The sequence below is a fragment of the Dipteris shenzhenensis genome, chromosome 23 (assembly GCF_047967505.1).
Source record: "Dipteris shenzhenensis isolate YYH24624 ecotype China chromosome 23, Dip_SZ_1.0, whole genome shotgun sequence".
Lineage (NCBI taxonomy): Eukaryota > Viridiplantae > Streptophyta > Polypodiopsida > Gleicheniales > Dipteridaceae > Dipteris > Dipteris shenzhenensis.
Window position 1 is genome coordinate 8,816,765 of NC_141618.1, and position 12,326 is coordinate 8,829,090.

The 12,326-nt window shown below is 42.3% G+C and overlaps 1 protein-coding gene across 2 annotated transcripts in view; it reads right to left on the bottom strand.

Annotated features, from left to right (window-relative positions):
* Nucleotides 1–1,023: 1,023 nt before the first annotated feature.
* Nucleotides 1,024–12,326, bottom strand: part of LOC147886954 (uncharacterized) — a 78,866-nt gene continuing 67,563 nt past the window's right edge. The window contains exons 5-6 of one of the 2 annotated variants that reach the window (XM_087394611.1): nt 1,711–2,105; nt 1,024–1,221 (exon numbers count right to left, since the gene is read on the bottom strand). In XM_087394611.1, the coding sequence (XP_087250737.1) occupies nt 1,030–1,221; nt 1,711–2,105 (587 nt within the window). In that variant the 3' untranslated portion in view covers nt 1,024–1,029. The remainder of the gene's footprint in view (nt 1,222–1,710; nt 2,106–12,326) is intronic. The other variant, XM_087394612.1, reaches the window with a different exon arrangement.

Sequence of the window (12,326 nt, forward strand, 5' to 3'; positions counted from 1 at the left end):
CATTTGGCTCAAAAAGGCTGTTTCTTAAATTTTCAATTTTAAGAAGTGATATTATTGTTCTTTTTATGATGCCAAAGATGGCTTTCTTGAGATTTATTTCATGTGTGGATGAAGTATTTTTAAATCATTCAATTGCTTCATGGTTTGGCAACAATTTTGGTAAGTTGTGATTGTCATGATATATTTATGGCAGTGATGTAGTCCCGCGCTATGAAGTGTTTAGGATTGCCTTATATTTCTAAAGTGGTACTTATGTTAGTTAAAAATATCATGCAAGGCGAAGTAGGGTAATTGTAGTGGTTATAATAATAAGACCCATTTGAAATGCAAAACAAATTTTGTATCAATAATGGATCCCATGCCTTGGAGAGGAATATTGGTTTCTTTCAAGCACACATACTATCATTGCATAATGTGAGTGGAGTCAATTGGAAGTTATGCTAAAGTAACGTCAAAAGTATTATGGGCAATGTAATAAGGTAAGCTCTATGTCTTAAGCATATTACTTATGATTGATGCAAAATCATGCTTTAAATTTTGCAATGCTAGTGTAGTAAACGTAGAAAAGTAAGCTTTCTCCTTAAGATAGTTCCCAATTAGGGTTTTCACCAAGCTATCTGTAGAATCCTTTCAAATGAGATTGTGGAAAAGCTCGCACGCTTTTTTCAACCCGCTCGCTTTTTCTCGCTCGCTCTATTGACTGCCTCATAAGCATGAGCTCCTCAAATTGCATGAATCCCTTTTTGTCATACATATTGACCGCTTTTCATGCAAATTAATTTTGTTAGAAGCATCCTACATTGTGAATTTGGATCTTTGTGAGGTTTGGGGGACAAATCATCTCTGAAACACGTGATGTGACTGGGTTAACGACGATGCTAGGGCAAGTTTATGAGGGAGAACAATGAAGTACTTTTGAGTCTCTAAAGATCACAACTCATGCAAAAGCAGATTTTGTCAAACGATGTGTTCAATGCACATTAATCTTTATGTTGTATCATGTAGTAGAAGTGGCACAGGAATTTTGTTCTATTGATTTACCACAGCGTCAAGACTCGATCGCAAAACCTCATGAAGATTACAAACGTGGTATAGACATTTGGGACCACGTGTATTTGGATTCATATTTATCAACAAATGAGTCAAGAGAATGCATTCCTCCACCAGATGAAGTTCGCTTGTCATGTGAAATAAGTTCAGAAGACGCACAAGAAAGAGTTCCTGCACACCAAATAAATGTGCAGCATAAATTTAGGGTTTGCAAAGACTAGACAACTTGTCAGTTTCTCAAGAATGCATGTGCGTTTCAAACGAGGCCTCAACCAAGTGCTAAGACTTCCTTAGATATCACCCCTTTGTAAAATATTGTTTCATTCATCTACCAAAGATCTCCCCTGCAAGTTACAAACCTGACAGAAAACCTCTCAACCTCATGAAAAGCCTCATGTTTTCGATGGAAAAATCATCGAAAGCCTCGCATGCATTGTACCAAGTTCTCCTGACAAAACTTCCTAGAAAAGAGATGCATATGAAGCCTTCTCCAAGCATTCCCTTATCAGGCAATTTAAAACCTCGGTGGCTTGAATCACATAAAATCTATTTTTCTGGCCTCTTGATTCATACAATCCTCCAATTAAACTTGTTGTACGATTTACAAATAGTAAACCATCGACGGCCAAATCTTCTGAGAGCAGGTAATTTTTTACCTACATGCTTGTCCTCCCTTCTATGAATTAAGGTCTCTCCATTAATGTTCTTGAACGTGCTTTTTCCTCCTTCAAAGCTTGCTAATTGGATAGGCATGCTGCTGCCACTTCCTCTTGCGCTTTGTGCATGTGCTAGGTTGCCATTTGCCTCAGGTCCATGCTCACTGGGCTGCTCAGAAGTCTCATCAACTAGATTTTGATAATAGATTTCTGCACTCCGCAAATCTTCAAGACACATCTTTTTCGCAGATGAAAATGTAGCTTGATCATCTATTGATCTCTGCAAACCATGAGAAGCTTCTATGTAGTTTAAGCCATTCTCATTTTCTGGTAGTGTACTCAACTTGCCATCTTCTTTGTGGACACGCTTTGCATTCACTTTTGTATCAATATGCAATCCTAGGATTTGTAATTAAGGGAGCACATCACACACAAAAATCAGTAGAGGAATAAAACGTCTCTCTCTCTCTCTCTCTCTCTCTCTCTCACACACACACACACACACACACATTATTTTCTTGGGAGAAGCAATTAGGTATTTCTTGAGTGCTAACCCAACCACTCATATGCACATTAGATAGTACACGGTGAGCAACTAGTTCCAGGTTGGGTCAATTCTGGTGAGTCTAGATTGAGTTATGGACTTCGCAAGCTTGGGTTACACTAAATGTTCTAGGCCCACTGTGATTTTAATTGTGTGCATGGGTAGAGTGGTCATGGGGCATATTTATATTCCTAAATACTTGTTTGAATTAACAAACACTTATTTTAATTAAATAGCTGATTATAGATTTTTGGTTGATATCTTTAGCTTTTTAGCTTTCCTTGAGTTTCATTGATGAAATTGAGTGTATCCCAATTTCTAGCCATGGCATTATCAAATGGAGCCTTCTAAGGATTATCATGAGAAGACGATGACACTTCAACATCATGGACACAACATCATCGCTTCAGTCAAGTCTCAAGGAGCTCATTCCCATGGTAATCTATGTTCAGGTACCAAAGGCAGAGGGAGGCCTGGGTATCATCGATCTCAGGTCTGGCTCCAGGCTTTGAGTGGAGGCTTCTGCTATGGTAGGGGCTTGCCATAAACAGATAGTGGCAATGGTCTCACCGATGGATTTTCATGGAGGCCCCTCTCACATGGAAGGGATCGCCATTGATGTGGAGCTTGTTGAGAGTGTGGCAACATCTTTTAGGCAGCCTTACTTGGGTCAGGCAGCCCATATGTTGGGCCATATCCATGTTGATCTGCCCATGTGGCCCCCTGAAACATTGTGAACACGTGGCAGCCTCTTATTCCCCCTACCACTGATTGTCAAATTATGCAAAAGCAAGGCATGTTTAACATGTCTTGGCAAAGAGGGCTAATTTAATGGAAGCTCCTATCTTGATCAATGAGGATCTCACATGAATGTTGATTGAACAGTGCAAAACTCTTAAGAAGTTTATGGAGGCCATGGCAAAGCACAAGGGGGTAAGTACAGACATGAGAGTCATTAGTCAAAACTAGAGATTCCCTCCTCTCATTTAGCAGGCGTGTGCGATATGGACCATTGGTTTTTTTTTGGACCGCAAATAGAATTGTATGGTCCTTCATAGGGCAGTCTCGCCAAGACTTTTCACGAGAAAGATTAAATGGATCGAGCAGAATGGCAGTTCTATTTCACTTGTATCTTTAATCACTCATCACTATCATATACAGGATACCCTGTATACGTTGCAGCATGCTTCTCCTCCCTCAAACATCCAATTATGCCAAGACTTCAATAAGAAGGGGCACCTCACATAGATTGAGAGCCCATCAATAAGGGCACTGCGTGTGTAGATGGGGCTGCATGCTATGCATGCACAGTCTTACCATGGATGGACTATGGTCATAGGTTGCCTCGCCTCTAGCTCGAGGGTGATCCTAAGGAATCTACGGTTGGGTGGTGACGCGCTAGCCTGTACCCAGGGTGTCCTATGCTTGTACACCGACACTTGTTGATCTTGCAAGTTAGCATAGACATAGACGAGATACTAGAACCTCAAGTTTAGTGATGACTAATGTGTTAGGAGCTGTTTCAGAAAGTGTTGTGTATTATTGTGAATTCCTTTGACGACGTGACAACATTCTTAGAATCCTATGTCCTATTTTCCAAAGTCCTCGACTTTAGTGGTTTAACAAATCGCAAATTGTATTCCGATGGGATGATCATGGCTGTGGATAATGGGGATGATTAGAGAGAGATGGACAAATGAGAACCACAAAACAATCTCTGGCATTAAAAGATGAAATTTTCTAATTTCTGAAAAGAAATCAATGATGAAAGAGAGAAAGGAAGGGCGAGAGAATCACGCAGCTGCAATGAAGGGGGGCAGGGACAGATTTGGTAAAGGGCCAGAGATGGCAGAAAAGGGGAAGAGGATAGGGGGAAGGAAGGATGAGAGAGAGAGAGATACGAGGGAAAGGGGGTAGAGAGAGAGGAAGAGAGAGATAGAGAGAGATTGGGACAGCACGTAGGAGGAAAGAAGTGGGAGTAGATAGGATTAGATGTCACATGTACAAAGGGTGGGGAGCTGGACTTATATAGTCTCCCTCCGTACTATCTCCTTTTTGCCATTCTAGGCCTGAACATCCCCTAGAGGAATTAGACTAGCCCTCACTAACTTGGGCCAATCTTGGCCTTCATTACATCCATCCCTCCTCAAAAACAATTTTGTCCTCAAAATTGCAGGTGACATTAGGCACCAAGGCCCCCTGCTGTTAAAAGGACATAATTTATCATGCATGCCACTGGGATCAAAAGGAAATGTGATATATTCCTATGCCTTGGGTGTTGTGGCACCTCCTGGGCCATGTGGCTGATAATCCATCTTGGCAAGATCATCATTCATAATCTCAGAGTTCCAGCTGTCCCCATGGGTTTTGTTCTGCACAATGCATTGTCTTTTGCTGTCCACTTTCGTCCACATGGGAAGCATTGCTTGCTTTTCCATATACCCAACATCTTAGCTTCAATGAGCTGTCTTTTGCATTGCATCTCTAGTTATTCTGTCCTTACCAAATATGAAGAACTGAAAATCATCTTCATTATAGCTGTTGTGTTTGGACTCAAACAACTCCATGAGTTTCTCTCATCCCTCAGCATCCCCTGGATCTAGAGTTCTCACATATGAGACAACATAGGGCTCCAATACTTGAATGCTAGCATGTATGTCTTTTGTATTTCTTCAAAAGATGGCACAATTGCTGAAAAATGGTGCATCTAGCCTTTGAACAGCCAAATAACTTAAGAGAGAAAAATCAGGCCTGCTAGGAGTCATGTAGGCATGGTCCCTTGTCTCTGGATACACCAAAGTCCGCACGTGGGGCTTGTTTCAGCCCATATAAAGCTTTGTTAAGCTTGCAAACCTGAAGTGCAATGCCAGAAAGCTCAAATCCAAGAGGTTGTTTCACAAGTTCTATTTTTAGTAGTGGTCTTTTTTGTAGGACCATGATTTCTTGAGCATACCTTATGCAAATCACACCATGGGCTGATCTACTTTCTCTTTGCCCTTTTGTGATACTTGCATACCACTATCTGCATTGCTTTGAGGAGTGCAAGTCCCCATTAAGGAAAGCTATTTTTATGTCCAACTGATGGACATTCCAAACAAAATTTGCAGCCATGCCAATAACTGACCGTATGGTGGTCATCCGGGATGTAGGAGCAAAAGTCTCCTCATAATCTATGACCTTCTTCTGTGCATAGCCTTTGGCAACCAGCCTTGCCTTGTACCTGTCAATGGACCCATCTGGCTTCCTTTTCACTTTAAAAACCCACTTGGAACCAATGGCATGCTTACCTGGTGGCAAATCCACAACATCCCAAGTCTGATTTTTCTCAATGGACTGCAATTCATTGTGCATGGCATGCATCCAATGCACATTATCCTTTGCTTCTTCAAAAGAGTCAGGTTCTTCTTCATCAAGAAGAGTCCCTGCATAAACTGTCTCAACTGAAAGAGCCCCCCCTGCGTGCCTTAATGTACTACGAGTCCTGCCAACTACTCTCCCTGAGAGTCTGTAGCAACCAATTCGGGACTGTTTTGGCTGCATGTATCTCTTGAATCTTTTGTGTGACAACTTCATCCACACCTTGCGAAGGTACAAAATCAGCCTGTGGCTGAATCGGGGCATGTGGATGAGCAGGAGGTTGTTGTAAATTCTGATTTTCAGCATGAGCCTCAGGTGGGGAACCAAATGCTATAGGAAGCATCCCCTCAAAAACATCGAAGAAGTTGGAATTGTAAATTCAGCATGTGTATGTGCTGAATTTTCAGAAAATATAACATCTCTACTCACCAAAATCTTGCGAGAAGCAGGACTGTAGAGACAATAGCCTTTGCTTTGTGCATTGTAACCAACAGAAATGCATTTAAGTGCCTTATCTGACAACTTATGTCGAAACTCCACACGCACGTGGGCATATGCAACACAACCAAAAACTCTGAAGTGATCCACTGAAGGCTTTCTCCCATGCCATGCCTCATAAGGAGTGATTGTCTTTAAAGCCTTTGTGGGAACCCGATTCAAAACATAGTTTGCACACATGAGGCCTTCGAGCCAAAACCTGTGAGGCAACTTTTTACTGGTAAGCATGCATCTATCCATCTCCATAAGAGAGCGATTCTTGCGCTCAGCTTTACCATTTTTCTGAGGTGTAAGCCTCACTGTAAGCTGATGCGTGATGCCTTTCTCCTTCAAAAATGCCTCAAACTCATGAGACATATACTCCCCCCCTCTATCTGTGCGAAGTGTCTACACCTTGAGTCCTGTCTCATTCTCAACCATAGGCACAAAGTGTTTGAAATGCATAAACACTTTGCCTTAAGACCATAGACCCAAGTGTAGTTGGTGAAGTCATCTATGAATGTAACATAATAGAGATAACCACCAAAAGCAGTGTCCTCATGGGATCATCATCGTTAGTGGCTGTAGCATCTGAACTACCCACTGAAATATCTGAAGTGCAAGACAGAAAGGTATAGTGCTCTTTCACAAAGTTAGCTGTAACATCTCCCCCATCATGTGCATGAGAAGCTGATGCATCTGACACAGCCATACTTGAATCTCTTTTCTTTTCTTTAGCTATGCACTTCTTGCATTCACCAATATAATGACATGGCTTCTTGGAGTAGTGACAAATGCCTTTCTTTTTAGGCCAATCAAGTTCTTGGAGTAGTGACAGGTCTCTACCAATCAAGATGTTGCGAATCATAAAACTCCACAAGGAGTAGTTGGTACCATCCAACTTATCCTCATGTGTGAGGACTCCAAACACCTCATTGGGGTTGTTCTGAGCCATTTTTGCCAGATAAACTCAAAAACACAGCAAACTGAACAAGTAAAATCCCTTCCTGGGATGCAAAATGCATAACCAAAGTCTACCAAAGAAAATCTACCCACAGTGACAAATATTGTCACAGTCTATCAAAGGCTTGAAATGCACAGTGCTCTGCAAATGCCCAAAAAAATCTGCAAAGAAAATATGCAAAAAGTCTGCAAATTGACTCACACAGTGTTACGCTCAAGTTGAGGCAACATGACCTTTGACGGGTCAGTCGACATTTTCCTTTAAAGGATCAATGTTTGTATTATATTTGTTTGGGCTTCACGTAAATAATTCAAAAAGGAATCAAGGTCAAGGTCCTTGGTGAGGATGACATGGCACAAGACTAAGTGGATCTAAGGCTAAGGGGTCTAAATGCATAAAATGTGCCAAGGGGCAAATGATTCAATGATATCCCAAGAGAGGGGTAAATGATGCATTGAGGAGATGCCCTCAAATGTAGACATGTGGCATACTAGATCCATCTAGGGAATTTTGGGGCTTGGTGGAATTTGCAAGCTTGAGCCTTCACGTTGTTGACATTTCTAGAGGTTTTGCTACCACCGAGGTTGGCTAGGAGGAAATTTGTGTGTGCTTGCCCCGTGATAGATTGTGAATTTGATCTGTGAACTGAGCAAAGGATTGAGAGCGTAAGATTTTGGTATCAGAGCACAGTGGATACATTCTGGAAAAGAGAATTCAGTCGCATAGGTTTGTCCTCTTCGCCATCAGATTGACCACCTTGGTGTCGCCTTTAATTACGTTTATCACGGAGCATTTTTGGAGCGTGAAACAGCTACGGCTCTGTGCTAAGGTCACAAAAGTATCCCGGAGGATCTTTAAGGAGCGGATGGCCATCTGAGTGCGTAGAGCTAGGCGTTGTGTTTGCTGCTACGACATGGTTACTTTGCATGTAGCGTCCAAAACAGGTTTGATATTTACTTGATAGATACTTGGACACATACTACGACGATTGTTAAGCCGCAGGTCCGATACACATCAACCCAACTTCGGAGCCGGAACTGTGCTTCTTTCTTTCAACTAATATACTAAGCGAAGTTCAGCCAATACCTATGATGCGTCGAAGTTCAGCCAATACCTGTGATGCATCGAAGTTCAGCATGATATTGCCGTAGCGCAGGGACAACGAAGTCAACCGGCAATTCTGATTTTTCAGAGGTACTCTACGTCAGCAACAGAATAGACAAATTGGTGGATTTGCTGATGCAGATACTCACAGAGATTGGGTGAAGGAGATCTCGGGAGCGAGGCGACCGTCTGAACGTTTGTATTGACAGAGGCCACATCATCTTAGCCTTTGGAGCTTGAGGGGAAAAAAAAAAGCCAAATCATACATTCCTATTTCAACGATCGTTCAACTATTGCACATAGCGTGCACTCCACGAGATGGCGTCGTGACTAGCTGGACTAGGAATGTAACTGGAATTTGGAGAGGCACTGCGCTTGGTCGTGAGCTCGTGGGAAGGGGTCGAAAGTCCCGCATGTTCGTGGTCTAGGCATCATTGCTGTTTCTGGGGTGGTTGCAGGACAGATTATAAATACAGATTGGGAGTAGCACATGGACAAATTGATCTCTTCATGCAGCAGAAATATGACCAGGGAGCTCTATGCCTTTTAAATTTTGTTGGGGTATATGCTAGTTTATTTGCCCTCGGTGTTTGAGTAATTTCAGATTGCAGATATTTCCCTAGTATAGGGAAAAGATATTCATCTTGGTTCTCAGCTATTTTATGTTGATGGTTACGCCTGTTTAGACACCTTTTGTGGTTATGAGATTGAAAAGCAGTTTGTAAATACAGTTTTAGGCAGTGTTTTATTTTTATTTTTATTTTATTTTTTAAATAACACCCATCGACCTAAATGGAAGTTGAAGAAGAAGCTTCTAGGGTGGATCCCGTAGAGTCGAGAGTCCGACCGACCCCGCAGGTGTTGCGCCCAGCAGGCCATACACTATCTAGTAGAATTGCATTATTGGAGGATGCCTTGCAACAGATTTTAGCGCAACAGTTACAAGCAAATATAGGGCAATCTGAGCTTAGGAAAATGGTTCATAGTATATCTACCAGACCATCTCGTGAAGAGAAAGGTAAAGCTCCAATGGAGCCTGAATCCAGTGTTCATACGGTCGAGCCTAGGAGGGCTAAGGTGCCTAATATTGCCAATTATAGGCCAGAAAAGTATTCTAGTCGGATGTCTGACCATAGTTCCGATATCATAGAGACCCGGTTACACAAATGGGACGAGGCCTTTGCCATTTGTGAAATCAAGAATGATATGAAGAAAATCCACGAGGCCACCCATATGTTTAATGAGGCAACGGATCGGTGGTGGATAAAACAGGTGGATAAAACAGCAGAAAGATGGAGTAGCATCCACTACTTGGGAGGGGTTAAAAAAAGAATTTAGAAAACACTTCTTACCTCCCGACGAAGCATCCCGAGCTTGGTATCAGTATCGAAACCTTCGTCAGAGAAATTTATCAGTGGAGGAATACACTGATAAGTTCAGAGAAAGTGTAATGAAAGTTTATGAACCTCTACCTCAATCAATCTAGGTAAAAGATTTCTTCTTTGGACTGAATGATCGGATCAAGATGGAAGTTCGGGCTAAGTATGCGAACACGCTAAATGAAGCAATTGCCATATCCCTGAACTATGAGGATACAAAAGGGAACAGACCAAGTCGGTTTGTGCAAGTTGGGACTCGGTATGAGTACCTGAAGAAAACTGGGTTTAAGAAGAAGTGGATTAGCAAAGGGAGTGTCTCACAGCCTAGTGGTCAAGCCAAGCAGGCGAAGCCAATTGAGACTCCTAAACCAAGTACCACCATTGGAACGAAAAGAAAAGTAACACCAATGGCAGCCCGAGCTTGGTCGAAGTCTTCTTTGAACCCAAAGCAAAGAGAAAAAGCGAGGAGAGAAGGCTTGTGTTTTAGATGCCTTCAACCTCGTCAGTGGAAAGATTATCCACGAAATAAGGATCGTCGGATGGCTGAGATGGTAATCTCAGAATGCAACGTGGAAATGAAGGGAAGTCCCAGAGCAGAACAGATGCAGATTCAGGTAGCGGGATCTTCTCAAAGGTCAGTACCTGTTTTGTTATGTGTGTCTGTTGCTAACCTAGTAACTAGTTCACCTATAATGTCCTGTCAAAGCCCGTAGCAACGGGGTATACAGCCTTAAACGATACAAAGTTAATTAAGATGAAGGGGCAAGTAGCTAATCATGACATAATTGTGTTGTTTGACTCTGTGTCAACGCACAATGTAATTAACTCCAAGCTTGTAAAGAGGCTGAAATTAAAGACTAGCCCATTGGACTATGCATATGCAATCAGAATAGCAGACGGAAGTTCAACTGAAGTATGGGACCAAAGGATTACCCAGTTAGAACTTTGAATTCAGGACTATGCTGAGAAGCTTGATTTTGAAATGACAAAGCTTGCTCACGCTGACATAGTCCTGGGTAAGGCTTGGCATTCTATGAAGAATCCAGCCATAGATTGGAAAAAGCACATTTATCAATTCAAGATGAATGATGTATTGTATGTCTTACGAGGTGAAAAAGATATACCTCAAGGACCGTTGGTTTCCGTAATGAAAGTTCGAAAAGCTCAAGAAGAGTTTTTGTTTCTTTGTACAGCATCAGTAGAGCCGATTGATGGTTCTTCGGCTAGCACAGATGTTACCCAAAATGGAAAGATGGCCCAGCTGGCTGATCACATAGCAGAGGAGTTCTCTAATTGTTTTAGGGATGAGTTACCTCCAGAACGGAATGTTCAGCATAAGATTGAACTAATCCCGAGGGCAGAACCTGTAAATAGACCTCCCTATAGGTTAAGTTTTACCGAAGAAGCAAAGATACGAAGACTGTGAGGGAAAGGGAGAGGGAGTGGAACTAAGGAGACAGAGAGAGAGAGACACAAAATGTGTGGGTGTGTCAAAAAGTGTTGAGCCACACCACAAACTCATAGGTTTTATTAGGATTAGGCTTTCACCCTATGACTGTCTTAAGACAGTCATAGGTGTCATAACTTTAACAAAAGGGTGGCAATGTGCCTTTACCCCAACAACCTCCCACCTAAACGCCAATGTGCCTAAAGGGGAGAAAAGAATAAAATTACAGCAATATACAGTTACTGTATACAAGACCATAAAATAAGAATGGTCTCATCCTAATCCCATGATGTGGCGGCAATGTGCAAACCGCTCTGTAGGCAAGCTCTTAGTGAGCAAATCTGCAGGATTATCATCAGTATGCACCTTCACAAGCTCAAGTCGCTTGTCTTCCAGTACCTCCCTGATGAAATGGTATTTCACATCTATGTGCTTGGTCTTTTGATGAAAGACCGGATTCTTTGCCAACATGATAGCACTCTGACTATCACAATGCAAAACTGGCATATCTCCTGTAATGCCCAAATCTCCCACCAGCCGAGTAAGCCATATTGCTTCCTTGCAAGCCTCAGTGGCTGCAACATATTCAGCTTCAGTGGTTGACAGTGCAACGCATTTCTGCAACCGAGACACCCATGATATAGCACCTCCTGCAAATGTGAAAATATAACCGGTAGTAGACTTCCGGTTATCTGCATTCCCTGCATAGTCTGAATCTGTAAAACCATGCACCAATGCATCCTGCCTACCATAGCATATGCACAAGTCTTTGGTACCCTTGAGATACCTCAAGACACCTTTCACTGCTTCCCAGTGCCGCTTGCCTGGATTTGCCATATACCTGCTGATGACTCCCACCGCAAAAGCAATATCCGGACGAGTGGCAACCATGGCATACATCAAAGAACCAACTACAGATGCATACGGAACCTTGGCCATTTCAGCCTTATCATCATCTGATCTGGGGCTGTCCTTACTGCTGAGTTTTAAATGTGGAGGCAACGGGTTACTAATAGACTTCCCCCCCTCCATTTTAAACCTCTGCAGTACTTTGTCAATGTACTCCTTCTGTGACAGAAACAAAAGTCCCTTGGACCTGTCACGAATAATCCGCATACCAAGAATATGATTTGCATCACCCAAGTCTTTCATGTCAAAAGACTTATGCAGTTGTTTCTTCAAAGCACTAATCTCCTGCTGAGATTTGCTGGCAATCAGCATGTCATCCACATATAGAATGAGTAGCATCAAACTGCCATCCTTTGCCCGTTTGGTGTACAAGCAGTGATCGGTTTCACACCTATGATACCCTTGGGACTGCATGAAGGCATCAAACTTCTTGTACCAT